The 26,668-nt window shown below is 38.1% G+C and overlaps 2 protein-coding genes and 1 long non-coding RNA gene across 5 annotated transcripts in view; 1 reads left to right on the forward strand and 2 right to left on the reverse strand.

Annotated features, from left to right (window-relative positions):
• The window catches only part of LOC145214873 (E3 ubiquitin-protein ligase UBR4-like), a 56,645-nt gene extending 48,648 nt beyond the window's left edge, over positions 1 to 7,997 (forward strand). For 2 of the 3 annotated variants that reach the window (XM_080083481.1, XM_080083482.1), the window contains exons 91-105: positions 612 to 779; positions 1,155 to 1,313; positions 1,616 to 1,752; positions 2,068 to 2,241; positions 2,681 to 2,828; positions 3,158 to 3,247; positions 3,391 to 3,489; positions 3,968 to 4,075; positions 4,133 to 4,261; positions 4,596 to 4,726; positions 5,217 to 5,411; positions 6,034 to 6,189; positions 6,581 to 6,743; positions 7,119 to 7,220; positions 7,626 to 7,997. In XM_080083481.1, coding sequence (XP_079939607.1) covers positions 612 to 779; positions 1,155 to 1,313; positions 1,616 to 1,752; positions 2,068 to 2,241; positions 2,681 to 2,828; positions 3,158 to 3,247; positions 3,391 to 3,489; positions 3,968 to 4,075; positions 4,133 to 4,261; positions 4,596 to 4,726; positions 5,217 to 5,411; positions 6,034 to 6,189; positions 6,581 to 6,743; positions 7,119 to 7,220; positions 7,626 to 7,745 — 2,079 coding nt within the window. In that variant the 3' untranslated portion in view covers positions 7,746 to 7,997. The remainder of the gene's footprint in view (positions 1 to 611; positions 780 to 1,154; positions 1,314 to 1,615; positions 1,753 to 2,067; positions 2,242 to 2,680; positions 2,829 to 3,157; positions 3,248 to 3,390; positions 3,490 to 3,967; positions 4,076 to 4,132; positions 4,262 to 4,595; positions 4,727 to 5,216; positions 5,412 to 6,033; positions 6,190 to 6,580; positions 6,744 to 7,118; positions 7,221 to 7,625) is intronic. The other variant, XM_080083483.1, reaches the window with a different exon arrangement.
• A 1,322-nt stretch (positions 7,998 to 9,319) lies between these two features.
• On the reverse strand, positions 9,320 to 15,979 carry LOC145214875 (uncharacterized). The gene is made up of 2 exons (XR_013857146.1): positions 15,028 to 15,979; positions 9,320 to 10,299 (listed from the first exon to the last, which is right to left on the reverse strand). It is a non-coding gene; the product is annotated as an uncharacterized LOC145214875 (long non-coding RNA).
• Positions 15,980 to 19,699: 3,720 nt separating this feature from the next.
• Positions 19,700 to 26,020, reverse strand: LOC145212613 (organic cation transporter protein-like). The gene is made up of 13 exons (XM_080080791.1): positions 25,764 to 26,020; positions 25,496 to 25,533; positions 25,138 to 25,269; positions 24,790 to 24,893; positions 24,209 to 24,363; positions 23,579 to 23,747; positions 23,118 to 23,241; positions 22,950 to 23,059; positions 22,532 to 22,664; positions 22,341 to 22,422; positions 21,793 to 21,975; positions 21,123 to 21,255; positions 19,700 to 20,580 (listed from the first exon to the last, which is right to left on the reverse strand). The coding sequence occupies exons 1-13, from the start codon at positions 25,927 to 25,929 to the stop codon at positions 20,439 to 20,441; spliced, it is 1,671 nt and encodes a 556-aa protein (XP_079936917.1). The 5' UTR covers positions 25,930 to 26,020; the 3' UTR covers positions 19,700 to 20,438.
• Positions 26,021 to 26,668: the final 648 nt, after the last annotated feature.

The following is a 26,668-nucleotide window of genomic DNA, read 5'->3' on the forward strand; positions in this document are numbered from 1 at the left end:
ACGCACTTCTGTCACGTGATTGTGACGTCTCGAATGTGTCCCGGGTGCATTTCTTACAGCCACGTAAGGCTTCCTCGGCACTGACAAATAACGTCAACTAGTTCCGAGAATTTTGTTGACGGTGTATAAGTGATGTAATTTAGAGGGGGCTTATTTCCGCTCTGACGTATTTAACCTGTAATAACCTATTGCGGAGTTTAATGTGTGATTTGGAAGAATTCGTATAAACTGTTCTGTGCAAAAATCGTCCTGAACCACGCGCGTTTAATGCAAACGATTATAGTTGCGGATGATAATGTTTAACTGAAGCTTTCAGTACACTTGAATCAGTCTGCGTTTTTGGTTACGCAATGCAATAAAACATAAAAAAATCATTTCGCCACTATAGTGGCATTATCAGTTATAAAAATAAAAGTTAACAATCTATAAAAACGGCATTTAGTTATACGTTTTTAGCTTTGCAATGGCATCAAATGTTGACGTACGTTTTTACACAAACCAGCAACATTATTTTGTTTAAATATTCCTAAACAGTACTTATCGCTTAGTAACCAAGTAAAAACCAATACTTGTTTCATCTAATGTACATTTTGTATGTTTTAACACAACAGGTGATGCTTATGCGGCTCGAGTCGGTCAAAAGTCTTCTGCACGGGCGCCAACTTGTGGAAGTAATTCTCAAGTTGCTATCGCACGCCATCAAGCTGAAAGTAAATCGGCGTTACCTTGCCAGACCCCAGCTCAACACACTCAACATTCTCCTGGGTTCTCTAAATCTGGTACGAGTTTAATCGCACTTGTTTATGAATGGGTGTAATTTTTGTCATCGATTTGGATTTGTAAATTCTTTTAAAAATTGAAATTAGGGTAAACTTCGGTTAAACCGGACCCGTTTGGACCAAAAAGTTGTCCGGATTAGGCAAAGATCCGGATTAACCAATGTCGTTTAGTTAAGCATTATCACATTAAAAATCATTTGTACCTCAAGTGTTGTTGTGATTATTAAGCGAAAATCCAGATTAGTCGCATCCGGTTTAAGCAAGGTTTACTGTCAAATGTAAAAATACTGTAAAAAAGCTCCCTTTGTTTAAGCAAGTGATTAAAAAAATATTTTTAAAATATTTTTTCGGGCATTTTCTCGTATCTTCCAACAGGGCTTACAGGCTGGTGAGGACGGTGTTCTGATGGTCGAACAGTTGCTTAAGATCATGGGCAGCATCTTACAAGAAGCGGCCGCGGATAAAACCAACCAAGACGTCGATGCCGAATATCTGACGGGCGATAAGGAGAAACTGACTCTCCTACTGCAGCAGGTTAATTTGAATGGGATTCATAACTCTCTCAGTGTGTGTTACTTAGGACCTCATGCATAAGACATCCATTGTTTTTAAATGGTCGGTTCATTTTTTATCTAAAGATAAATGACAATCAGGAAAAGCCCAATCAGCAAGCCTGTGGGATTTAAAGAGTTTCTGCTGGGAAAAATGATATGCAAAGTATAAAGTAAAAGTAAAAAGTATATACTTGCTGTAAAATAACACGTACTGGGTCTTTAAGCCTATGTGGAAAGTCAATACCCGTAAAGCCACCTTTTAGTTTGTGATTTTGTGTGCAGATCGACAGCGAGTTTGTGCAGGGTCATACAAGCATCTTACAAGGAATCCTTCGCATCATTCCATTCCTCTCGTTCGGCGATCCCGATCTCATGCAAATGTTGATCGATCACTTTATATCTACTCTGGACTTCGAAAAGTAAGCAGTTGTTCCTCTTGAATCCTACGAAACGTTGGGACGAATTTACACATATATTTCTGTTTTGCTTTTTTTGTAACAATACCACGTTTTTATCTTTTAAAACCACAAACAACTGCTATTCGAAAAACGTGTTTTATATTTCTTTGCCGTAAAATTTTCCCTATATTTTTGTACCAAAAGTTGGAACCTTATTTTGGTAATTAGTTTATATCAGTTATTTCTTATTTCTCTAAAATAGATTTATGTCTCCATGAATATATAGCCTCCATGTAAATATATATTTACTCGTAAAACTTTTTGCTGATGAAACAGATACGACTGCAGCCATTCAGATGATGAGAAGGTCTACTTGAACTGTTTCTGTGAGATTGTGTCTGGGATCCACTTTAACACCAGTGGAAGCCAGCTGAAAGACCTCATGGTGAAAAATCAAATACTACAGAACGCCACGTCATATCTCAACGCTCACATTCCCAATCACAAAAAGTAAGCCGTTCCCATTCATAAAAGGGATTTGCATTCGAGTCACAAACGTAGTGTATCCCAGTATACCTGGAATAATCAAACAAAATAGGTTTGGTCACAGTTCGAACTATTATTCCTGCAGGGATTTTAAATGTTCCTTTGTGATTGCTTTCGTTTACTGCCTTTACTCCAATAAAGCACCAAAAATATACTAAACAGGAAGATATAACCTTCAGCATGCTTTTCTGACTATAATGAAAGTTCATTTGTAGTTGATTATAAATAATCATTTGTCTTCATGTAAAAACAACTAACATTTGTTGTTTTCATGTGGGTTATTTACAAAAAAAAAAACTTTTTTTGGGTAAAACTTGGCCTTAAACAATGCTCTTGCTCTTGATACAGAAGTCACACGTAAAAGTAAGTTTAAATAAATTTTATTGTTAACTCATTTTTACAGTTTTGAGAGTGAGGATTGGAAGGCGTTTAAATCCCGACCTGGCGTTCCCTTCTGTCTCCGAATGCTTACAGGTCTCTGCTCGAAACACACAACAGCTCAAGAGTTGGTCGGTGATGTCGCCATTCCTGCATTACACAGACTGGAACAGGTTTGCAGAAAAATATGCGACACTGGTCGTTTTTTATTATTAAAGCATGTCTGACATGATAATTAAGCTACAGACAGTACAAACTGTTTCAACCTATAAAGTCGCATGAAAGCAGTTGGTATCAAGACATTGAGCGAACGGGAAAGTGTAGACACCTTACAACACTCCAGTTTGTTGCATGTAAGAGACTAAAAAGCCAACTCCCACCAAATCTGTTCGTTACCACAACAAGGCATAAACCGCTCCAGGGCATAGCTTTACAGCACTAATTACTATATAGGTGAAAACATTGTTAATTTTTCAACACAACTATCTCCTATCTTTTGTAGATATCGAGTGAGGAGGGCATTGGACCGCACGCTGAGAATGTTCTTGAAGCTCTCCAGGAACACCCGGAAGTCGCAAAACGGATCAAAGAGGTAGTTTACATAATTCGGTTGTCCTTTTCACGTGCATGGATTTTATCAATTTCGTTGCTAAATAACTATTCGGTGATATATCAAGATCCTTTAAATTACTTTTATTACTTTCTGGAAGTCACTTTACAATTTTGCTGACTCAGGTTCGTCGACAAACTCGCGATGAGAAAAAGAAAAAGGCGATGGCAATTCGTCAGAAACAACTTGGATCCCTGGGCATGAAAACTAATGACAAAGGACAGGTGAGAAAATATAATATTTCTTATTTCAAACAAAACAAATCGTCTGCCATCGCGGCATTTTGACTTTCATTATTGGCCTCTACCTGAATGGAAAACATTTTAGTTTCGTCTTTTTTCTTTTTTTGGTCTAACGCGAATTTTGTGAGCCACATTTGATTTATGCATTACCAATGTCACTCTTTATCCACATTGTGATTTGAGTGGTTAAACATTATTTACATTTACACACTTAAAATATAACCATATTGAAGTTGTTCTCTGTGAAATTTAACCCTGGTTAACACCGCGCCCGCGGTTACTCACACGCCCCCTTAATAAATTGTAAGACGACCATACTTCTCTACATGACTCAATAGTTTTTGACCTTGTTGAACGGTACAGTGCACAGTATTTAAAATCAGTTTGAAACTGTTAATCGAATTCACCCACTTTTTATTTTCTGTTTTCAATATGAAACCAAATACATTTTTCGCTGCAGCAGGTCGTCACTAAATCCGCGATCCTTCAACAAATTTCTGATCTGGTCGAGGAAACTGGCTTGACGTGCATCATATGCAGAGAGGGTTACAAGTTTGAACCGAAAAAGGTAAACACGAACTTTTTGCTGCCAGTTCGACTTTCTTTTCATGCCAAATGTTTCCAGGTACTGGGAATATACACCTACACACGACGTTGCCCACTAGAAGAGTTTGAGCAAAAATCTCGCAAGACTCAAGGTTACTCGACGGTGTCGCACTTTAATGTTGTGCATTACGAATGTCACACATCTGCGGTAAGTTGAAAATTACGGCAGTTCCAATTATACAACAGACGTTTTAAGATGCAACATTCTGGTTCCTGTATTTTTTTATGTTGTCTTTTAGTATTAGCCGTAAAGGGTTTTGACAATCTTTAAGCTTATTATGTTACTGCTCGTACAAAAACGGACTCTTATGACGATGAGCACGTCTCGGTAACCAAAGTAACCGTGACTTAAAATTTTCCCTTTGTTTAACTTTGGAAAAAATACGGTTTCATAAAGAAATTTGCTCTTAGTAGATCAGGGGGGAAATACCGAGCATCAGTCTTGCTTTGTGATTTTGAGCTATAAACGATTTTGTGTGCAGGTTCGCATGGCGCGTGGCAGGGAAGAATGGGATTCAGCTCTGCTTCAAAACACCAACACAAAGTGTAACGGATTGCTGCCGCTGTGGGGCGCACAAGTGCCAGAAGCCGCGTTCGCTTCTTGCCTTGCCAGGTATGTAACCCTCAAAGGAAACCATTTTGAGTGTCGATGCTTAAAGTAGTAACAATATAAGCAACTTTTACTAGGGTGGTTTTGAACCTTTTGTCATATCGTGACCAATTTTAGCAACCGACGACCCCCTTTTAAAAAAATGTATTGTCTTTTTCACAATGATCAGATTAAAGTTTGACTTTAGGCAAAAAGGAAATGCTTAGCTTGCTAACTCTTTCAGTTTTCTTACACAATTGTTTAACCTGCAATATCACCCATACCGCACAGTAGCAATTTCGTTGGGCCATTTACCTTCTGCATATAGTCACGTTACAAAATATTTATTTTATGTGATCTTTTTATTGCTGATAAATATATAACTGCCCTCGCGACCCGACAGTAAAATGGCAAACGAACGCAAAGAGGGTCGCGACCAAAATTAAAAAAAAAAACATTTTTACAAAAACAATACATCTATTTCAAATACTCAAACGAATAACATTGTACGCAGACACAACACCTACATACAAGAGGCGACTGGTCAAAGGGAACCGGGATTTTACAGCACAGTTCACGATCTCAAGCTACTACTGCTTCGATTTGCCAACGAGCGGTCGTTCAGTGAGGAGACAGGTGGCGGTGGGAGACAATCTAACATTAATCTTATCCCTTATCTCATCCACACTGGCCTCTACGTTGTTAACTCGTAAGTACCTGGTGCTGTTGGTCTCATCGTGGCTTGCTGCGTTAAATTTAATCTGGGTACATGGATTTTTTTCAAGTTTGGCAACTATTAAGTCCGTGTTGAAACTGAATATTTGTTTGCCGTTTTATCGTAACTAAAGGAGTAAAAATTCGTGGTAAAGCAAAATTAGTAAGTTACAGACCCGTATAATTTTCCTGTATAATGCGTGGCACGTTGCAAATGCGACATTCAACGCCTTAAACCATCTGAAATAAAAACGATAAGACGATAAAATTTTTGAAAATATTTTATTGTTTCTGCTCTTACGTTTTTGAACGAGCATTGTATTTTCAACATTATGCTAAACGACAAAAATATATACCTAAGAATCCAACCGACTAACTTTGTTTTCACCAAGTTGTGCTGTTTACTGTGGTTTCGTAGCCTTTTCTGCCTGTTCAAGGCTAGGTAGATAGCTATTAACTTTTAAAAACTCATTGGTATAGTTCATGCACATATTGATTAAAAAAGGTTTTTAGGTTAAAAAGGTCTAAACTTTTTAAGTATCTTTTTTGTTGTGTTTATTTGAAAAAATCAAAACAAAAAACAGACAACATGTTTTTAAATCTCATATTTTCAACAGAACCAGAAACCAGGGTCGAGAGGAACGCACAGTGTCTGACTTTCTTGCCGCTCCGCTTGAGAAATGGGTGGAATCGAGTTATGAAGTAGACGGGCCTTTGTATGTTACCTGTGTTGTGCCGTTCATACACGGATCCAAGAAATGGAACGAAATCAAGTAAGTTTGTTTATGTGCCTGTGTTTTGAAGTTGAAGCAAACTTGGTTTGCCTAGTTTTGTAACTTATGTTTTGCATTTTTGGTGACTTTAGTACAGTAAACCTCGGTTAAGCCAAATTGGGTTTAAAAACCTTCGTCTTATTTGGACGAAACTAAAGGTACAAATGCTTTGTAATGTGGAAAGGCTTTAACTAATCGACATCGGTTATTCTGGATCTTTGTCTAATCCGGACAACTTTTTGGTCAATACGGTTTCGGATTAACCGGGGTTTACTGTAGTTTTCCTAAGAAGCTGTCTGCTCTGACTAGGTGTGATTTTTGCTCTGTACTAACAGTTTTGTTATCTGGTCTATCGTTACACAATTATCTCCATACACCAACTTTTTTCCAGGATCAAATTCCTGAAACGTCTGCTTGTGACTGCACAAGCTCGCAACAATTCACAAAACTCCATCTCGAAGTTAACTGACCGAGAGGTGAAGGAATTTCGAGTATACAAACCCTATGTCATGTTCTGGGCCCTTGTGCATCTCATCATCACCGTGCAATTTAAGGTAAGGATTTGCCAACGTGAAACTCAGTTACGATGAACATAACTCCATAACTGGGATCATCCCTAAAGCGTCTATGTATGCAGACCAGCGATCACTGTCGTGGGTTCGAATCCCACCGCAGCCTAGATTTTGTAGCCTATGCCTGGTCTTATAGGAATGCTTGGTGACCCGCTGGTTCAGTACAACGCCTTTATTGGAGCTGGCGTACTGTGATCTATTGTTTTATGTTGCAACTTTTTGTCTTAATTTTTATACGTTTTAGTCAAGGAATAAAAACATAGGTTTGGTTTGGAAATTTGCATATGCCGGTGTAATACAATTTTGGGCGTAACCATATTCTACACTTTTTAACATTGTGGGCTTGTTTTGATGTAGCACGTTCCAGCGGAAGGTGGTTGCGCTGTGCTCGCCAACTACATACGGAACAACGACACCCAGCTGCGCGAGACCGGCGAAAATACCCTAACCATGTTTCAGGTGAGGTTATGTAGTTGAAAAATGTACTTGAAAACCTTCCAAAAGAGCCGAATAGAGTTGTAAGGTTCTCTCGGTGTATAAGTCGCCCTTAAAAGACTTACTACTACTACTGTCAAACTACTGTAAAGTTTGTAGGAACTGAAGATGCTAGTAAGGCGAAATATACATTTTTAAATTCATTGACTGTTTCAGCCACTTGCGAAATATTTTCCATTCTCAGTTATTTGTTAACAGTGCTCCTCGATGATTATTCTGAAGGTTTGATAGTATAATCACTCTCAGTTTTACTAAATTAGTTTTTTATCTGGGTGTCTTCCAATGTCTTTGGCTACTTGTCAAAACATGAATTAAGCTCGATTCCAAACACGCATTATTTATTATTATACCACGTTCTACATATTTCAGGACGATCTGGTCGTTTGTGAATCGTTTGACGAGTTTGTTGACGTCATGCAGCTGCATAGTGACATCGGTGGTGATGCAACATCTTTCATCAAAGAAACCCTCGATTCCCTTCCCGCCTAAGGCTTTTGCTTACTCCATTATATTCAAGAACAATATATAAACTAATGGTTCTATAGCTTTTGGCAATCATTATACCAATTAAATCTCACTCTTTACAAAACTAAATTGCTAGCATAGATTCGTGTTAATGAGAGGATTCGTTTTGGACTATTTTGTGTTGTCGTTAAGTAAAATTGCTTGGTGTTCTGTTCAGTGCTTAACTTATACGACGTAAACACTATTAGGTTACAATAAATTCTGTTGCAGCAAAAACATCTTGTCTTGTTTTGGAGCAATATCGAAGCGATAACCACAATAATTAGGCTACTAGCAGCTGTGTACATTGCTATGGCCATATGTCATGTAGATCAACTGTGTAAGCATTGGGCTCCAAGTATTTCTGGGTTTTTTTTCCCAAGTAGCACTTCACAGACCATATTGAACATGTGTTTAAGTTTTGTTTTCCGCCCTTGGCATTGCGGCAAGAACACTGCGTACCGACTGTGTTAATAATTGTACAAACAAGCTTCAGAGCACCAAACGTACCTATCCGAAAGTGCTAGAAAAAACACAAATATTTTTAGCTCAGTATTCAGGTAAAGCTCGAACCATTATTTCTCCGCGGACTTGACGTATCAAAGCAATACAGTTAGTGAAGGTTACTGTTGTTTGTTGTTAAATGCTGATGCGTAGTGTAAGTAGTCGCACGAGGTGTGGGTTTATATTAAAGTCGAAGTCAGTCTTTCAACCACCAAGTGAAACAGCTACAAAAATTCAATCTTCCATAAAACGGAAAGAACACGAGCAATTGTTAAACATTGCCAAATTACACCAAAAACAGGTGGAATTGTGATTTAAACATAGTTCCCAATTTCGGGAATAAAATGGGGGCATCTTGCATGTACCCACGAAATAGTAGGGTCAAGGAAGACATAATCCTAACGTACTTCCCTAAATATAGGTGACCATATATCACCAGTAACGTATTGTCAAACCAATCTAAAACCAAACATTTTTGTAACATTGGCACGTTCAAACCAAAATACATGTAAGACAATCGCACGATTTTAGGTCTAAGAAATAAGAACGCACAATATGTGCAAAATAGTGTGACAATAACATGGGAAATGTGAACGTTTATATGAGAACAACAGGCAAAACCCAACCTTAGCAGTAAAATAAAGTGCTTGGAAGTTTAACATTAGGATGTACATAAATAATGACAGCTGTAGAAGTATGAAAATGTTTTCTTGTGTCGGCAAATCTTCTTCTATTTTTGTATGAACACATCTTCCATGTGTTTTTCTTCATCTGTACAGTATATGACAACGCTTTCTTTATTGTTTGATGCAACATTCTTGTCCCCATTGGAATTGCTGTGGCTGAGAGTCGATTTTCCACACAAGCGAAATTTGCAAAACAGCATAAGCATGTCGCTTTTTACGTCTATTTAGGCCGTTATTTTTATCATAAAACTTATGAACAGATCCGTATATAGTGTTCAGCATACTGTTTTTTGTTTTTGTTTCGCACGAATATTAAATTAAAGTTTCCTAATACAAGACTGTCCCAGCGGAAAAGAAAAATACAACAAATGAAGAACAATGTTTTATTGATGAACATTCGAAGGGTAGCAAAGATTTACTAGCAACTAAACCAACCCCAAATTCAACCATCAAAGTGTAATTACATCAACAAACTACATGGCAGGGAGTCGAACCGGAACTGAACCCGAACCCGCGAACCGGTTTGAGCGGTTAATTTCTTTAAACCCAAACTGAACCCGAACCGCTAATAACGATTTTCTAAAAACCCGAACCGGAGTTGAACCCCATATTTCGTTTGGCGTTGGACCCAAACCGGAACCGAACCAGTAAAAAATGCAGTCTGTTTCATATTTTGCGATTTTTTTTCAAAACAGCGCACTGAAGAATACGCGACATATCACTTATAGGGCGTGTCAAAAATAACAGTGCACGGTCAAAATTATTTGGAGTTTGATAAGGCCAGGTATGTGATGGGTAGAATTAAATTTAAACGAAAAACAATGAACCGGTTAAAAAACCACAAACCGGTTCGGACCGGATAATTTGTCCAAACCGGAACAAAACCCGTACCCGAAAATATACATTTTTAAAAACCGGAACCGAACCCAAACCCGAACCCTTAAAAACAAAACCAAGTGAACCCGAACCGAACCTGAACCCATATGACAAGCGGTTCGACTCCCTGCTACATGATGAAAAATCGATGAAAAAAAAACAGGATTAGGCCTACTTTGCGTTTGTTAACCTAACCCCGTATAACACCATGTAGCTGCAGCGCGTGCAGCCATCATGCACCAAAATTGTGCCGTCCAGTAAACCTTCTTTGCGATCATAGCTTTGTATGCTCGTTTGTTTTTTTCGAGTAAATTACAACATCTCAATAGTGTAAAAATACCTGTACGGTGGCATGTCCTCCAAGTTTTCAGGCATCGGTTTGTTGTTAGTTTCAGGCAGGAACAATGTGAGTACAGCTGAAACGCTGGCTAGTATGAACATTGTTAGGTAAGGAAGGTAGTAAATTTATTCACCTGAAAAAAAGAATGTAATATGGTCACATACACTGGAATGTTTAAGTACAAAATCGACAAAATATACATTTCAAACACGGTGTATGCAAACTTTTATTCATTTTTATGCTGTAAAATAAAAGCTCTCTTTTCGTTGGAGCTAGTTGATTACTTAAAGGCATTTTTACAGAACAAAAACAGGAATTAGCAAAACTTGGGTTAAAACCAGTAAAGTGAATACGACTGCTTTGATGTACTCGATGGAACTCCTACAATTTGGGACAAGTAGACACCAATGCCGAAGGGCACATGCGTAATTATATAAGTTGCTGCTTGGCATAAACTACGTGGGCGTGCACTAGAAGCTGCCATGAGATCTGACTTTGACAGGTGAAGCAGCGTAGCATTGTGGTCGTAACAGATGCGCTTTAAGTTGCTGCTCCACGCATGAACCATTGCTTGTCGTTCTAAGTATATCAGTTATTTCATTTTTTTTTTTTTTTTTTTTTATTGATAAATAATAAAAAAATAGAGCGAAAAACGGTAACAAATTACATCACACTTCAGTACATAACAGGCGACACCACTTTTTGCGGTAAGCAAGAAAGTTTCCACGTTTTTTTGATACATGACATTCTGATACACGTACTGAGTTAAGGAAGCGTACAAATCTAGATACCGTCGGTTTATTTTCACTGTATTTGCATTGGTAAATGACATATCTGGCACATAACAACATACAGTTCACCAATTTATCGCCGGATCCACCATTGTGGACACCAAAAAGTAAGTTCACGGGAGGTAACGTCAGTGGGACTCGGGTTCTAGCACTAATCCATGCACAGACGTTTTCCCAATACAGTCTAGTTACATGACAAGAATAAAAAACATGGTAAACATTTTCTGTAGCATTTTTACAGAATGTGCACAAGTCGGAGTCAATTTTCCCAAAGGAGTGCAATATTTGGTTGCACACGATGGCATTCAGATTTAATTTAATTTGAAAACTTCTCAACCTATTTTCAATAGTGGAATTAAAGTTGTTAATATATACTTCTCGCCACGGCATCTCAAAATTTATGAAAAGCTTGTTTTTCCAAAATTCTTGGGACTTAACTGGCACGCGAGCCACGCTGTCTTGTAGCTTTGTGTAAATTGTTTTGACGCTGTTTGTGTCTTTAATAAAATTCAATAAATGTTCTGACTGAGTTGTTTGTGGGTCGATATAGTTTTCTGAGTCCCATTGCTCAGGCAGACTTGAAACAAGTTTTATAAATTGAATGAACTCTGCGTTATTAGCCTGAAAATTAAATTTTAACGCCAAGTTGTCGTAAGTTTCATACTCTCCTTCCTTAGTCAATAGGTGTTTATGTAACATTACGCCAGAGTCGATCAGGGGTTTCATACAGAAAGTTTTAGATTGGTACTTAATTTTTTTGTTTAGCCAAAGTGTCCTTTCTGTCGATTTTGTTTTTAGCAGATTTAAAGTGTGTATGCAACTGACAAGGGTGTGGCGCAGGGTTCTCAAGGGTAAAACACGTTTAACCTCGGCTCGATTGAGCGATATAGTTGCATTTAGAAAAGCGTTAACTCTTTGTCCCCTTAAGTATGGTGCCTCGATTTGCTTCCAATCAGCAACTACGCTTTCATCAAGAAGTTTTTGAAACCATTTAAGGTTTAGTGCCAGAATATAATTTTCTACATTAATCATTCCCGCCCCTCCCTCTTCGATACTTGCGCACAGTGTTGTTCGTTTGACCCTTTCCCATTTTGATCCCCATAAAAAACGGAACAGTATACGGATTAGTTGTTTCAAATATTTTGCTGACACTGTTACGGGCACAACGCAAAGTTTGAAAGTCAACATTGGCACCAGTAGGCTTTTAATTATTGTTACTTTCCCCAATAAGGAAAGACCCCTTGTCGACCACAGGTTTGCAATAACTTTGATCTTTTGCAGTATAGGTAAAAAATTGTATTCTAGCAATTTTTCATCGCTGCACGTCGTGGTTGGAATTACAACCCCCAAATACCTAGTTTTTTCAGAAGGCCACAAGAGCCCGGATTGTTGCATCGGTTTGTGGCAACAAGATCGTTTGGAACCAACAAAAAATGCGTTTGATTTGTTCATATTTATTTTGCATCCCGACATATCGCCAAACTCTGTGATTATACTTAATGCTTCGCGAAAATCATTATCGCTGCCGGAGAGAAACAAAACGGTGTCATCCGCAAACATGGAAACTTTAAATTCTTTGTCATGTACTTTTATACCTAAAAAGTTCCCCTGTCTTAACATTATTCCAAGGCATTCAATACTTAGAACAAAAAGCGTGGGAGACAGAGGATCACCTTGCCTCACTCCTCTTTCGACTTTAAATGGCGCAGATACAAAACTGTTATTAATTATTGCCGATGTCGGGTTTTGGTAAAAACATTTAACATATCTAATAATTGTTGGGCCAAAACCAAAAGCTTCTAATGCAGAAAACATAAAATCCCAACTTAACGTATCAAAAGCTTTGAATATGTCCAATGACAAAATTGCCCCTGGAATGTTTTGGTGGTCGGCACTGTCTATAATATCAAATAGAAGTCGAATGTTAGTACCAATATATCTATTTGGTATGAAACCATTTTGGTCAGAAGAGATTACATGGTTCAAAACCGACCGTAATCTGTTGTTAACTGCTTTAGAAGCAATTTTATAATCAGCATTTAGTAGCGTAATTGCCCTATAACTACCTGGGTGAAGCGGGTCCTTATCCTTTTTGGGAAGAAGAGTTATAACAGCTCTGGACTGCGAAGGAGTCAAATTTCCAATTTTTATCGAATAACTCCACGCCGCCGTAAAAAGACCTTTTAGGTTTTCCCAAAATGTTAGGTAGAACTCGGCGGGGAAGCCATCGAGTCCCGGTGACTTATTTTTGCCCATGTCTTTTAGTGCGTTTAAAAACTCGGTCTCCAGAATTTCAGTTTCTATTTTTTCCATGGCTTCTAGCGGAATTTGGGGAAGTCCCAACGATGCTAGTTTAGACGCATTGATGTTTTTATGTTGGACTTTATCATCCCTTCTATACAGTTGTTCATAAAATTTCGCTAAGCTTTTCAGAATTTTTTCTTGATCTGTGAGGATTTCCGATCCAGAAATTAGGCGATTTATACTTTTCTTTTCACCCTGTCGTTTTTCCAGGTTTAAAAAGTATTTCGTATTTTTTTCTCCGTCTTCAGCCCAGCGAGTCCGACTACGGGTAATGGCGCTGATTGTTTGGCGCTTTAGAAGTTTATCTAGTTCGTTTTGAAGGGCAGATAAATTGTCGTGTAGTTGGTCACGTTCCGTACCCGTCGTGTTACAAACAGCATTTTGAATTGTGACGATATCCTTTTCTATTTTCGTTAGTTTGGCGCTGTTATTCCGTTTTTTTTCGGATGCATACCGGATTGTTTCCCCTCGGATCACAGCTTTTAAAGCGTCCCACATAACATGCGGATTGATAGCGGAATCTTGATTATCCGTTTTATACATGTCAATGAGGGATTTAATCTTTTCTATATAATTCAAATCGGTTAGGAAACTCGCGTTTAATTTCCAGTAACCCTTTCCACGTGGTAAGGGATTAACGGCGACCTCTAGGGCGAGCATATAGTGGTCGGACATGGTCCCAGGAACAATGTCGACCTGTTTTACATTTTGTATTAGATCATTACCAAGTAAATAAAAATCGATTCGAGATGCCACTGGGGGATTTTTCTGAACCCTTGAGAACTTTTTCAGCATTGGGTTTTTGTGGCGGAAGATATCTGTGAGGTTGAAATGATTAATGTAACGTTGTAAGGTAGCTTTTGCTTTTTGGTTACTGTGGATTGATTTTCCGGTTTTATCTAGGTCTGTATTAATTACAAGATTAAAGTCTCCTCCCATTATAATTGACGCGGTTGAAAATCCGTTAAGCGTGGCAAATAATTTTTCAAAAAAGTCTGGATCATCTTTGTTTGGTGCATAAACGTTTACCAACAATAGTGGCTGCGAATTGATGGTCGCTTCTATCATTATAAATCTACCGTCTACGTCTCGGTATATATTCGTTAAAGAGTAGGAAAGATGTTTGGCAAAGAGAATTGCGACCCCTCGACTATTGGTGCTTCCGTGTGCCCAAAACGCTTCACCGCCCCACTCCATTCCCCACAATTTTTCATTCTTCTCACAGCCATGTGTTTCTTGTAAAAATGCTACATGACATTTTTTACGGTGCAAATATTTAAATATAGTTTTCCTTTTTAGAGCTAGGTTTAAACCTCGAACATTGAGAGAATTAATTTTAAGAGCCATAAAATCTAAAGAGAGAGAGTGATATTTCATTTTTGCACTTGTACTCCAATATTAATGTCCCATTCATATTCTATGCCACATTCGCACAAAAACGGTTGGCTGGGACTGATAAGACGAGACAATTTCTTACCACACTTACAATTAATAATTTTGCATCTACATTCTATGTTAGAACATTCTTGGCTCGTTGTCACGTTCGGCAATAAATTAACGGTTTTACATAAACAAGTTAATGAAAACTTTTGGCACACAACACATTCAAATAAATTACCTTCCACTTGGAATTCCGGTTGGAAGTCTCTGCAACACGGCATCCATCTCATTCGATTGTTGCAGCCCGGGCACTGACACGTTTTCGTGTTTTCCTGGACCAGGAAGAGCTCTTCAATGCAATATCAGTTATTTCATCCATGGTTTACCCGCATAGTTGAGGTAAGGCGCAACCATGCTTCCACTCCTAGCACACATCGACAGCAACCCAACGGCGCTGTTTCTCGCCACGGTTGGAAAGATTTCGGATCCGTAGATGTAGATGACAACGAAACAAGCCGAAATGGCAAATTTGCCAAATATCGCACAAACGATCGACGCTGTCGTGCTCACTAGAAACAGGCAAAACACACAAAATACTTCCTGAATTAGCAACTACTTATAGTTGATTCAATAATCCAAACTAGAATAGTGGTTTTCCTATATATTGCCAGTTTATACATAATACATCATATTTAACGATGTATCACATATCGATTTACTATATTTATCATGGATATATATTTGGCACCTACATTTCATTGGGTCCCTATCTTTTTCCTGGCACTTTATACCATAATTGTTTCTGCAAGCATAATCTAATGGGTCCCCACACATGTGTATATGCGGTTTGGTAAAGGCCCGTTTACACTATGCGTAACGCGCTCGCTCAAACCTGCGTAAGTTTGTTTGTTTCATTTTTTCTGTCTGGTTTCGCGCTTGACTGATTTCGGGCGCTCAAGTCTCGTAGAAATGAGCGAGCGATCGCCTACCGAGCGTTTTTCTGCGTATCAAGCTGCTTGAACCTGCGAAAACGGTTTGTGTTATCGCTGCTTACGGGTTTGTAATTGAAAAAAGTTGGTTCATTTGCCGAAAATAAATGATGGTGCGCTATTTACCTCAAATTTAATTATTTATTACATTGTTATGATTGTATGTTGTGTTTTTTGTGTTCAAACATTGTAATTAAGTGCATTTAAAATGTACATTCTACCCAGTACAGGGGACTACATGCTATAAAAACATGAAAGTGAGATAAACATGCCATAAATCTATACAACAACATACTAAACAATCCTGTATGATTATCGAGATGCAAAATCATGTTTACTAACAAAATATCATTTAATTTAGATTCATAACAATCTTTTTCGAATCTAAAATAGGTAACAATGAATTTATGTGATGAATTTTGGTCATCGATAGTTGCTGTGAGCTAAAAATGACGTCGGGTATGTTATTTAGTACACTTAGGTACGCGCCGAAAATCGTAGTGTAAACGGAAGGGGTCGCAAGGTTAGGTTAGGTTAGGCGCCGCTAAGCACAGTGTAAACGGGCCTTAACAGTAAAAATAGGGCACAATCTTTGTTAAACAGGAATAGTGGTTTTCCTATATATTCCATTTTACAGAAACTGTGCCATACTTACGCACCATTCATTATAATTGTAAGGGATATATATTTGATGGATACATTCAGTATGGTACCAATACTTTTGTGGCCTGTTATAACATAATTGTTTTTGCTAGCAAAAACCAATGGGTCCCCACACACACATATATTTTGAGTTCGTAACAGGATAAATGGCGCATGCATATGCTAGGTAGGAATTTGAATTGCACAGATGACATTTGACGTATTAAAGAAATATTCATAAACTTTTATTTTGTAACAGTCACAGCCCTTTGTTTGTTGAATTATGATGTTTAATCCACACATAGCGTTCCCTGGCGCCATAAGTTTCTACATACCATCAATATCATTGCTTAGCTGGGCTTTTTATGTCCAAAACCTGTTCTGAAACAATTTTATTAACTTAACTTTAAAAGTTTTTGTCCATATTCTTTTTGCATCCATATAATTACAAAAAATTATATTATATTGTCATATAATTACAAAAAAACGGTGAAAAAAGAACGGGAAAAATACTTTCAATTTAATCTCTTGCTTTGACCTTGATATTGTCGTTCAAGTTCAGTATTTAAACATAAATTTTCCTAGAAAGCCTTAACTGTTATATTAGACACTATATAAAAAAGTCGTTTGCTACAAAGGTATACATAACAACTTGTTTTTCACTTAACTTTGTTTGGCAAAAACGACCGTTTAATGACCTTTTGACAATTTTTTTTAACAGCATGCAGTCCTTAGTGTTCAACAATACCGTTTAGCCTAATTTATACATGACTTATGCAGCTGATTCTTGAATTGATGTGTCAAAAATAAAGAAGATACGTTATGACGAAAAATTCGTAACTGTGTTGTAATGCCTAAAAGTTGACCTTTAGTGACCCGTGGTTATGCGACGGCCAAGCTGACAACGAGAATTTAAAGAACATTTATCGCGGCGTTCTAAAAAGTTAAGTTTATTTTTTCATATTTATGTTGATCAACGACGTTTTGCCCGACATAAACGAAACCGAAGTACGTTTATTGAGATTAAATTACGTCTTAGGTGTAAAACCTTCGCCAAAACTGAAAATGCGCGTAGTAACTCAATAAAACGACATAGCATTGCTGCACACAAAAACAGCTGATTTCTAATCACCCAAACGACTGTCTCGTAAAACACGTCTGTCCGGACGTCAAGCTGAGCACTCCCGCTCTGCGGCCTTAATCGTAAACCAGTGAATTCCTGCCTTGGGACTTATATATGACTGATAGCGTACACATATTATGGATTGTAAAGGTAACTGGCAAAATTTTAAATACTAAACGAATAGCCTGCTTAAACAATTGTTAAAATGTTCAAATATTTCTGCACCATAGGGCTTCTGCTTTAGCAAGTAGAGCCGATTTAAAAATTTCACGCTTTGGGGGGCTGTGGGTGAACCGAGGGATCAAACGGGGTCAAAATTCACATGGACCATCTTCAGACCAATATCTGTAATGTGTGTAAATTTGAAAAAGTTTGAACCATTCTTTCTTGACCAAAACGTGGGAACAAATCCGTGCTAAAAATTTCACGTTTTGGGGGGCTGTGGGTGAACCGAGGGATCAAACGGGGTCAAAATTCACATGGACCATCTTTAGACCAATATATATCTGTAATGTGTGTAAATTTGAAAAAGTTTGAACCATTCTTTCTTGATCAAAACGTGGGAACAATAGCCGCGCTAAAAATTTCACGTTTTGGGGGGCTGTGGGTGAACCGAGGGATCAAACGGGGTCAAAATTCACATGGACCATCTTTAGACCAATATATATCTGTAATGTGTGTAAATTTGTAAAAGTTTGAAGCATTCTTTCTAGTCCAAAACGTGGGAACAAATCCGCGTTAAAAATTTCACGTTTTGGAGGGCTGTCGGTGAACCGAGGGATCAAAACGGGGTCAAAATTCACATGGACCATCTTTAGACCAATATCTGTAATGTGTGTAAATTTGAAAAAGTTTGAACTATTCTTTCTAGTCCAAAACGTGGGAACAAATCCGCGTTAAAAATTTCACGTTTTGGAGGGCTGTCGGTGAACCGAGGGATCAAAACGGGGTCAAAATTCACATGGACCATCTTTAGACCAATATCTGTAATGTGTATACATTTGAAAAAGTTTGAACTATTCTTTCTTGACCAAAACGTGGGAACAAATCCGTGCTAAAAATTCACGTTTTGGGGGGCTGCGGGTGAACTTAGGGGTCAAACGGGGTCAGAATTCATATGGACCATCTTTAGACCAATATCTGTAACGTGTGTAAATTTGAAAAAGTTTAAATCATTCTTTCTTGACCAAAACATGGGAACAAATCCGCGTTAGACGGAAAAAAAGAAAAAAGAAAAAAAGAAAAAAAAATACGGACAAAAACAATATGTGTCCCCTTCAGAGAAGGGGATCCATAAAAATGTGGTTTTACATAATCGACTTTACCTGTTCGATTACCGGCATAACAAAGAGAAGCTATTCAGATTGTTTTTTTTTTTTTTTTCCACAAATTGCTACAGAAATATGCTGTGATTTATGCTTATATAGGTTACATGGTGTTTGTGTTATACTACATTTTAAAATATCAGAGGGACTTCGTCGGTTACGGAATGGCTGTGTAGCTTACAAATAGGTTTAAACCACATGGCGGAGTTGTTTGAAGCTTTACAAGTGACTTCAAGTAGCAAAAACGCCTTGTCAAAAGTCACACTAAACCAAAATGTAAACCTTCGTTAATAAATGGCACCAGTCCGCACGTGACACCCGACGTGTTCAGCGATAAGCCGTAGTAGATGACGGCGTTGGAGAACCTGCATGTGAGAGACATACAATGAAGGCGTTCGCACAGCGATAAAAAATAATTAAACAATGTAACAGGAAAAAACGCAGCATCCGACATGACAGACGCTTAATCATTTTTTATCTGTGGGATTTAAATAAATTTACGTTCGTTATCTGAAACACGATTCACTGTGATACATTTATAGTTTAATGTGCATAGCTAAAGCAGACGACGATTACCACTTTGAACACCTCATGCAAATGTCATTTCATCCCATGCACTGAAATGCTTTTTATTCAACGAAGTTTACTTACCACGTGAAACACATGTTGAAAAATCGGAAGCGACACAAACGATGCTTGATAAATTTCACACTTTCACCACAATAGTTACTAGCAGCTGTGTACATTACTATGACCGTTAATAATGTAGATCAACTGTGTAATCATTGGGCTCTAAGTATTTCTCGTTTTTGTTCCCAAAATAGCACTTCAGAGACAGTATTGGACATGTCTTCAAGTTTTGTTTTCCGCCATTGGCATTGTGGCAAGAACACTACGTATCGGGTGTGTCAGCTGTAAACAGGTTTCAGAGCATCAAACTTACCTATTCAGAACTGCTAGACTAGAGAAATCACAAATATTTTCATCGGAATTTATATTCAGTTAAAGCTCGAAACATTTTTTCTCCGCGGGCTTGACATATCAAAGCAATACAGTTTGTGAAGGTTACTGTGGTTTGCTGTTAAATGGTAATGCGTAGTGCAATGAGTCCCACGAGGTGCGGGTTTAATTTTTGAAGTTGAACTGTGTCTTTCAACCAGTAAGAGCAAAAATGGAACCTTCCATAAAACGGAAAGAGAGAAAGATAATACACCAAAAACAGGTGGAATTGTGATTTAAATATAGTTCCCAATTTTGGGAATAAAATATAGGCATGCTGTGCCCACAAAATGGTAGGGATACTGAAGACATAGTCCTAACGTACTTCCCACATAGGTGAGTATATATCACCAGTAGCATATTGTATATAAGTGGACATATATCACCAGAAGCATATTGTCAAACTCAAAACAAAAATCATGCATTTTTGTAAAATTGGCACTTTCAATCCATATTACAGAAAGTGACACGCACGATTTTAAACCAACGAACAGACTAAAAACAAAGAATGCACAATATGTGCAAAATTTTGGTGACTAAAATGTTGTACAAAGTGTGACAGTAACATGGGAAATGTGAACGTTTATATGAGAACAACAGGCAAAACCCAACCTTAGCAGTAAAATAAAGTGCTTGGAAGTCTAACATTAGGATGTACATAAATAATGACAGCTGTAGAAGTATGAAACTATTTTTGTATTATCACATCTTTTTTTCTTCTATTTTCGGATCATCACATCTTCGTGTTTTTCTTCATCTGTACAGTATACAACGACGTTTTCTTTGTTATTTGTTGCAACATTCTTATGTTCCCCATTGGAATTACTGTGGCTGAGAGTCGATTTTCCACACAAGTGAAATCTGCAAAACAGTATTAAGCATGTCGCTTTTTACGTGTACCATTATTTGGACCGTTATTTTCATCGTTAAACTTATGAACAGATCCGTAAATAGTGTCCAGCATACTATGTTTTTCGCACGAATATCAAATTAAAGTTTCCTAATACACGACTGTCCCAGAGGAAAAGAAAAATGCAACGATTCAAGAACATTATGTTATTGATGAACATTCGAAGGGTACGAAGCAAAGATTTACTAGCAACTAAACCAACCCCAAATTCAACCATCAATGTGTAATTGCATCAACAAGCTACATGATGAAAAAAAGGGATTGCGTATGTTAACCTAACCATGTATAAAACGATTTAGCTGCAGAACGTTCAGCCATCATCCACCAATTCTGCCCTTCACTGAAACTTATTTTTTATCATAAATTTACATGTTTTGTGTGTGAGTTTGACTATATCGTTCAACTGATGAACTCCCCTTATTCTCTTACATCATTGCCCTTGTTTGTTTGTTTTTCAAGTAAGTTACAACCCGTCAATAGTATAATTAAATACCTGTAGGGCGGCATGTCCTCCAAATTTTCTGGCATCGGTTTGTTGTTAGTTTCGGGCAGGAACAATGTGAGTACAGCTGATACGCTGGCTAGTATGAACATTGTTAGGTAAGGCAGGTAGTAAATTTCCTCACCTGAAAAAAAGGATGTGATCAAGTCACATACACTGGAATGTTCTTAATTAATATAAGCTTTGTTGAACAAACATTGGTTTATGGGATATATATCATATTGTTTGATATAAATAGGATACGACAAACTAAACAATTCCAACATGGTGTATGAAAATTCATTTTCATGCTGTTGAAATAAAGGAGCTCTTTTTTGTTGGTGCTAGTCGATTACTTGAAGGCATGTTTACAAAACAAAAACAGGACCTAGCGAAACCTGGGATGAAGGCAGTAAAGTGAATACATTTGATTTAATGTACCCGATTGAACTCCTGCAGTTTGGGTCAAGCACACCAATGCCAAAATACATTTGCATAATTATATATGTTGCTGCTTTGTTTGAACTACGTGGGCGTGCACTAGAAGCTGCCAAGAGATCTGACTTTGACAGGTGAAGCAGCGTAGCATTGTGGTCGTAACAGATACGCTTTAAGTTGCTACCCCACGCATGAACCATTGCTTGTCGTTCTAAGTATATCAGTTATTTCATCCATGGTTTACCCGCATAGTTGAGGTAAGGCGCAACCATGCTTCCACTCCTAGCACACATCGACAGCAACCCAACAGCGCTGTTTCTCGCCACGGTTGGAAAGATTTCGGATCCGTAGATGTAGATGACAACGAAACAAGCCGAAATGGCAAATTTGCCAAACATCGCACAAACGATCGACGCTGTCGTGCTCACTAGAAAGAGGCAAAACACACAAAATACTTCCTGAATTAGCAACTACTTATAATTGATTCAATAATCCAAAAATGTGGTTTTACATAATCGACTTTACCTGTTCGTTTACCCGCATTACAAACTATTCAGATTGTGCTTTTGTTCACAAATTGCTAAAGAAATATGCTGTGTTTTTGGCTTACATAGGTTACATGGTGTTTGTATTATACTACATTTTACAATATCAAAAGAACTTCGGTTTACGGAATGGCTGTGTAGCTCACAGATAGGTCTAAACCACATGGCGGAGTTGTTTGAAGCTTTACAAGTGACTTCAAGTAGCAAAAACGCCTTGTCAAAAGTCACACTAAACCAAAATGTAAACCTTCGTTAATAAATGGCACCAGTCCGCACGTGACACCCGAAACCAAGACGGTTGCAATCACGGTTGTTTTCCTTCCCATTTTCTGAACATATGTGAGATTGGCACGAGCGGGTTAGAGTACACACACATACACAGACACAATCATGTCTAGCACGAAAAAAATCAAGAAACCGCCGGAGCCTGAGACTTACATTAAGCGTCGCTATCACAAGCACATACGCCGGAATTTCAACAAACGCTCCCACGAAGCAATTAAAGTAGGCGTTTCCTCCCAGGTTTGACGTGTTCAGCGATAAGCCGTAGTAGATGACGGCGTTGGAGAACCTGCATGTGAGAGACGTACAATGAAGGCGTTCGCACAGCGATAAAAAATAATTAAGAAATATAATAGGGAAAAACGCAGCAACCGACATGACAGACGCTTGGAGCATTTTTTGTCTGTGGGCTTTAAATAAATTTACGTTCGTTATCTGAAACACGATTCACGGTGATATTTATAGTTTAATGTGCATAACTAAAGCAGACGACGATTACCACTTTGAACACCTCATGCAAATGTCATTTTATTCCATGTCCTGAGATACCTTTTATTCAACGAAGTTTACTTACCACGTGAAACACATGTTGAAAAATCGGAAACGACACAAACGATGCTTGATAAATTTCACACTTTCTTTCAGGGCTGTAGTTGTAGAAGAACCAAACTCGTCTTCTTCTTTCTGCGGAAACAACAACCCGGCATTTTACATCATAAACAGCTTGAAAATGTACACCCACCTCTAGCAGTTGTTGTTTATTGGTAAAAGATGTGCCGTTGGCTTTAGCAATTTTGGTCATTAGCGCAGTGTATTGTTCACTCTTTCCCTGGACGTACAGCCATCGCGGCGACTCTGGTATAACCCTGTATTCACACGAACAATAACACGCGATTAGGGCTTACTGCTGAGTTCCTAGGCTTCCTAGAAAAACTTTGAATTGGGACAAAGATGTGGGATCAGCACAAATCTATTATCCTCGAAAATTTCTCGCTGTGTCGAACAAAGTTTTGTGAAAACAGGCGGCTTAACTGAGTACACTGAAAGGCTGAAGGTTAGGTAATGTATTTCATTGTCTATTTGTGCGCTGATTTTTGCATTCATTTTAGCATAACACACATAATTGTACACAATAAAACAAAGCTTTTAATGTGTCTATAAAACTTTCATAGTGCACGTAAAGTACAAATATTTTCTTCATACCAGTAAAAGGGGATAAATAAGATACCCGTGGCCGCGCTGGCCAAGTACAGATGTCGCCAGTTGGGAATAAGGTAAGCAATCAATGGAATTAGCATGTAGCCAAGCGCAAATCCGCCAATCGTCAGCACGCCAGTGAACACTCTGCTGCTTGTTTGCGTGGCCTCCGAAGCTGTCAACAAAAAGCTTGTGATGAGTTGAGTCTAGCTTTGTTGACGTTTTATGAATGGACAGTATTTTTCTCTGAAACTTGCCGCTCGATTTCAAAAATTCTATGACAAAATTTTGTCGGTAAATTTCTTTTGGTCAGTTGGTAAGTCATGCACTATTTAATCAAAATTGATATGCCTGCGCCGTGCAACCACTTTGTCTAAGCAATTGTCTTACTTGACGCACATGCAATAATTCGACCCAAAAAAATCGTCCGTTTTGGGTTGAAATCTTAACACGGCATCGTTGAATTCTAAAAAGAGAGGAGCGCTTTATCTTGATCAAACGATAAGGGAGAGATTATCCTCCGCTCTGCTACACCATATTTATGGGCGATGACTTTGCAGACTTTTTTGAGATGCCCACACGTATGTTTTATATTCATCGCACCGTGACATTGCAAATACATGAAGTGGAATTTACCTAAGACGAAGGCCGTCGCGTAGTTGACAAGGTTGAAACCACCGGCAAAGAACACGAAACCAGAAAGTACCGTTACCGAGGGTGCAAGCCCACACAAGCCAAAAAAGACAAACATGAAAAGGGTGCCGACAAGAAACACCGGTCTCCGTCCGTACCTGCCCAATAAACAAGTATCGCATGTTGCTGTGAATGCCAGTAGCCTACTATTGACAGTATGATTTGGGGAAAATTAAAAGCAACAATGCAGGCAATTTAAGCATACAATGGAACAAGATTCATCTACAAGCAAGCAGTAAATTCACAAATTTGTATGTCACAACAAGTAGTTTGAACAGCTATTTTATTTGGATATTTGCTATCCATTGACACCAACTAACAACAGTACTATTACTGTACAAATATGATACTTGTTTGTAGCTGTTTTTTGAAGAAACATATGAAATTGCTATATATTCTGTCAATACAGCATATATTCACTGAGTAAGCAAGTTGTTGCAAAACGCGTACACATAAACTTCCCATACGGCGATAAGCATCATGACATGATGTTAAATTTCACTTCCTGTCCAAACAGTACGAACCTGTCAGCAAAGAAACCACTGAGTCCTGATCCAATAAGGACACCGAGCATGAGCACCGATGTGATGAAAGGCCTGGTTGCGGACTGATTGCAGACAAGGTTGAACTGTAAACAAACACTAAACAGTTACATAATCTTGGTTCATTACGAGGAATAAATGGTTGGACTTTAGATGTGTGGATTAGATTTACACATAACTGAGAATGAAAAAGTATTTCCAAGTAACCAATCAGTCAATGAATTACATGGAATATACATATTTCGCCTAACTGGCACCATCAGTTCCTTATTCAAAAAGATAACTCTCATAACAATTGACATGCATGGTTTGACTTTCTAAAAGTGTTACCTCAGTAACAAAAGTAGTTCGTCCCGGCTCTATATCGTACACCCAACCGTTCGTACACGGTACCGTTGCATTTTGAGTTGCATTGTTTGAGACATTGTAGTTCAACTCAAAGCATTCTTCCAATTCAGTCGCCTGCAGATTAAAATTGAACGGTCACATCAAAATTTGTCGTCTCTGTCACTGCTTTTAATCAATAAAAACTGAATCTGTCATGTGCACAACAATGAGAATGTGGACAAGCTGGGCGTCATGATTGCATTGTTTTGCGAGACAGGTTTATTGTCAGTGGTCACTTAAAATTTTTCCATACACCGGTCGCCAGTATAACGCCCGAAGCAGATGTTGTGCTGCGACTTACCGGCTTTGCGAACAACGAAGATGCATTTTGATTGTAATCTGCAAATACAAAACCAGTCGGTTACTGAAATAAATAAATCACATTGCCGCACGTTAGGAAATCATATGTATAAAGCCGCGATAATCCGCAACTAAATCCAATAAACAAGAATCCATAAAATTAACAGTCCATTTTAAAAACGTATGTTATATATTGCATTAATACGATAATTCGTTTCTAATTAAGATACTTTTTAAATCTGTGGTGTGTGTTTTCCAATTAAATTTACCAATAAGGTCTGGTATTCGGCAACGGTGGTCAGGTTTGTATCCGGTAAAGATTATGCACAGCACCAAATATCCGTTTGGTATTGAGCTGAGTACCAAGTAAAAGCATAACCACTTTTGAAAGCTTCCAAACCCTCCCACTTCATTTAGATCGTCTTCATACGACATCTTGTTTACACTGGTTGAATATCCTAATGTACTACGTATACACTGTACACAAACACGATATTCATAACAGCGCTGAGTCTAACAATGGCGCACAAAAAAGTAGACAAAACAACGGTGAAAAACGATTTTACGCTTATCGACTGTATGGACTAGACTAGACGAAATCATTAAATCTTGCAACGCCCAAGGGAGTGCAAGCCTCAACCGTTGGTGTATGGATGCTGAATAGTCGATATTGCTACAAGCTATAACTAACCAATTTATAATGTTATATTTTAACGTTGACTTTTGATGCTTGTTAAGTATCGAATTGATGCTTGTTAATAATAGTTTAGCGTTATTTAGTTGGCTTAGCAAATGACAGGTGTAACGTAAACACGCACTATATGCCAAACGCCATGATTACTAGATACGCGATATATTCCTTCGGGAATCCGGCAAAAGTCAACGGGTAGGTTACAATTAAATCAAAGAGAAGCCCAATGTGCACAGACATTTGGATGCTTCCCTGGGCTACAGTGTAAATCGCAAACCAACGAGCAGGGATAAGTGAACAAAAACAAGCTTTTTTATCTCCACAAAACTTCCTGTCTAACGACCAATTGGCTTCCTAGTTACCACCAATCGTTTTTTACGCTGTGGGCCGTACTAGGCGACAAACTCGACTAAAGCGAAAACAAAGGTAACATCTTGGGTTTTTTATTTTGTAAATCAATCTGTTGTGTGACAGAACAAAAAT

The sequence above is a fragment of the Phallusia mammillata genome, chromosome 2 (genome assembly GCF_965637545.1).
Source record: "Phallusia mammillata chromosome 2, kaPhaMamm4.hap1.1, whole genome shotgun sequence".
NCBI classification, from domain to species: Eukaryota; Metazoa; Chordata; class Ascidiacea; order Phlebobranchia; family Ascidiidae; genus Phallusia; species Phallusia mammillata.

Coding starts and splice junctions, on each gene's coding strand:
- LOC145212613 (XM_080080791.1), bottom strand. CDS start 25,929: ATGTCGTATGAAGACGATCTAAATGAAGTGGGAGGGTTTGGAAGCTTT. Junction 24,894..25,137: donor GAACTACTTTTGTTACTGAG/GTAACACTTTTA, acceptor GTTTGTTTACAG/TTCAACCTTGTCTGCAATCA. Junction 23,060..23,117: donor ATAAACAACAACTGCTAGAG/GTGGGTGTACAT, acceptor TTGTTTCCGCAG/AAAGAAGAAGACGAGTTTGG.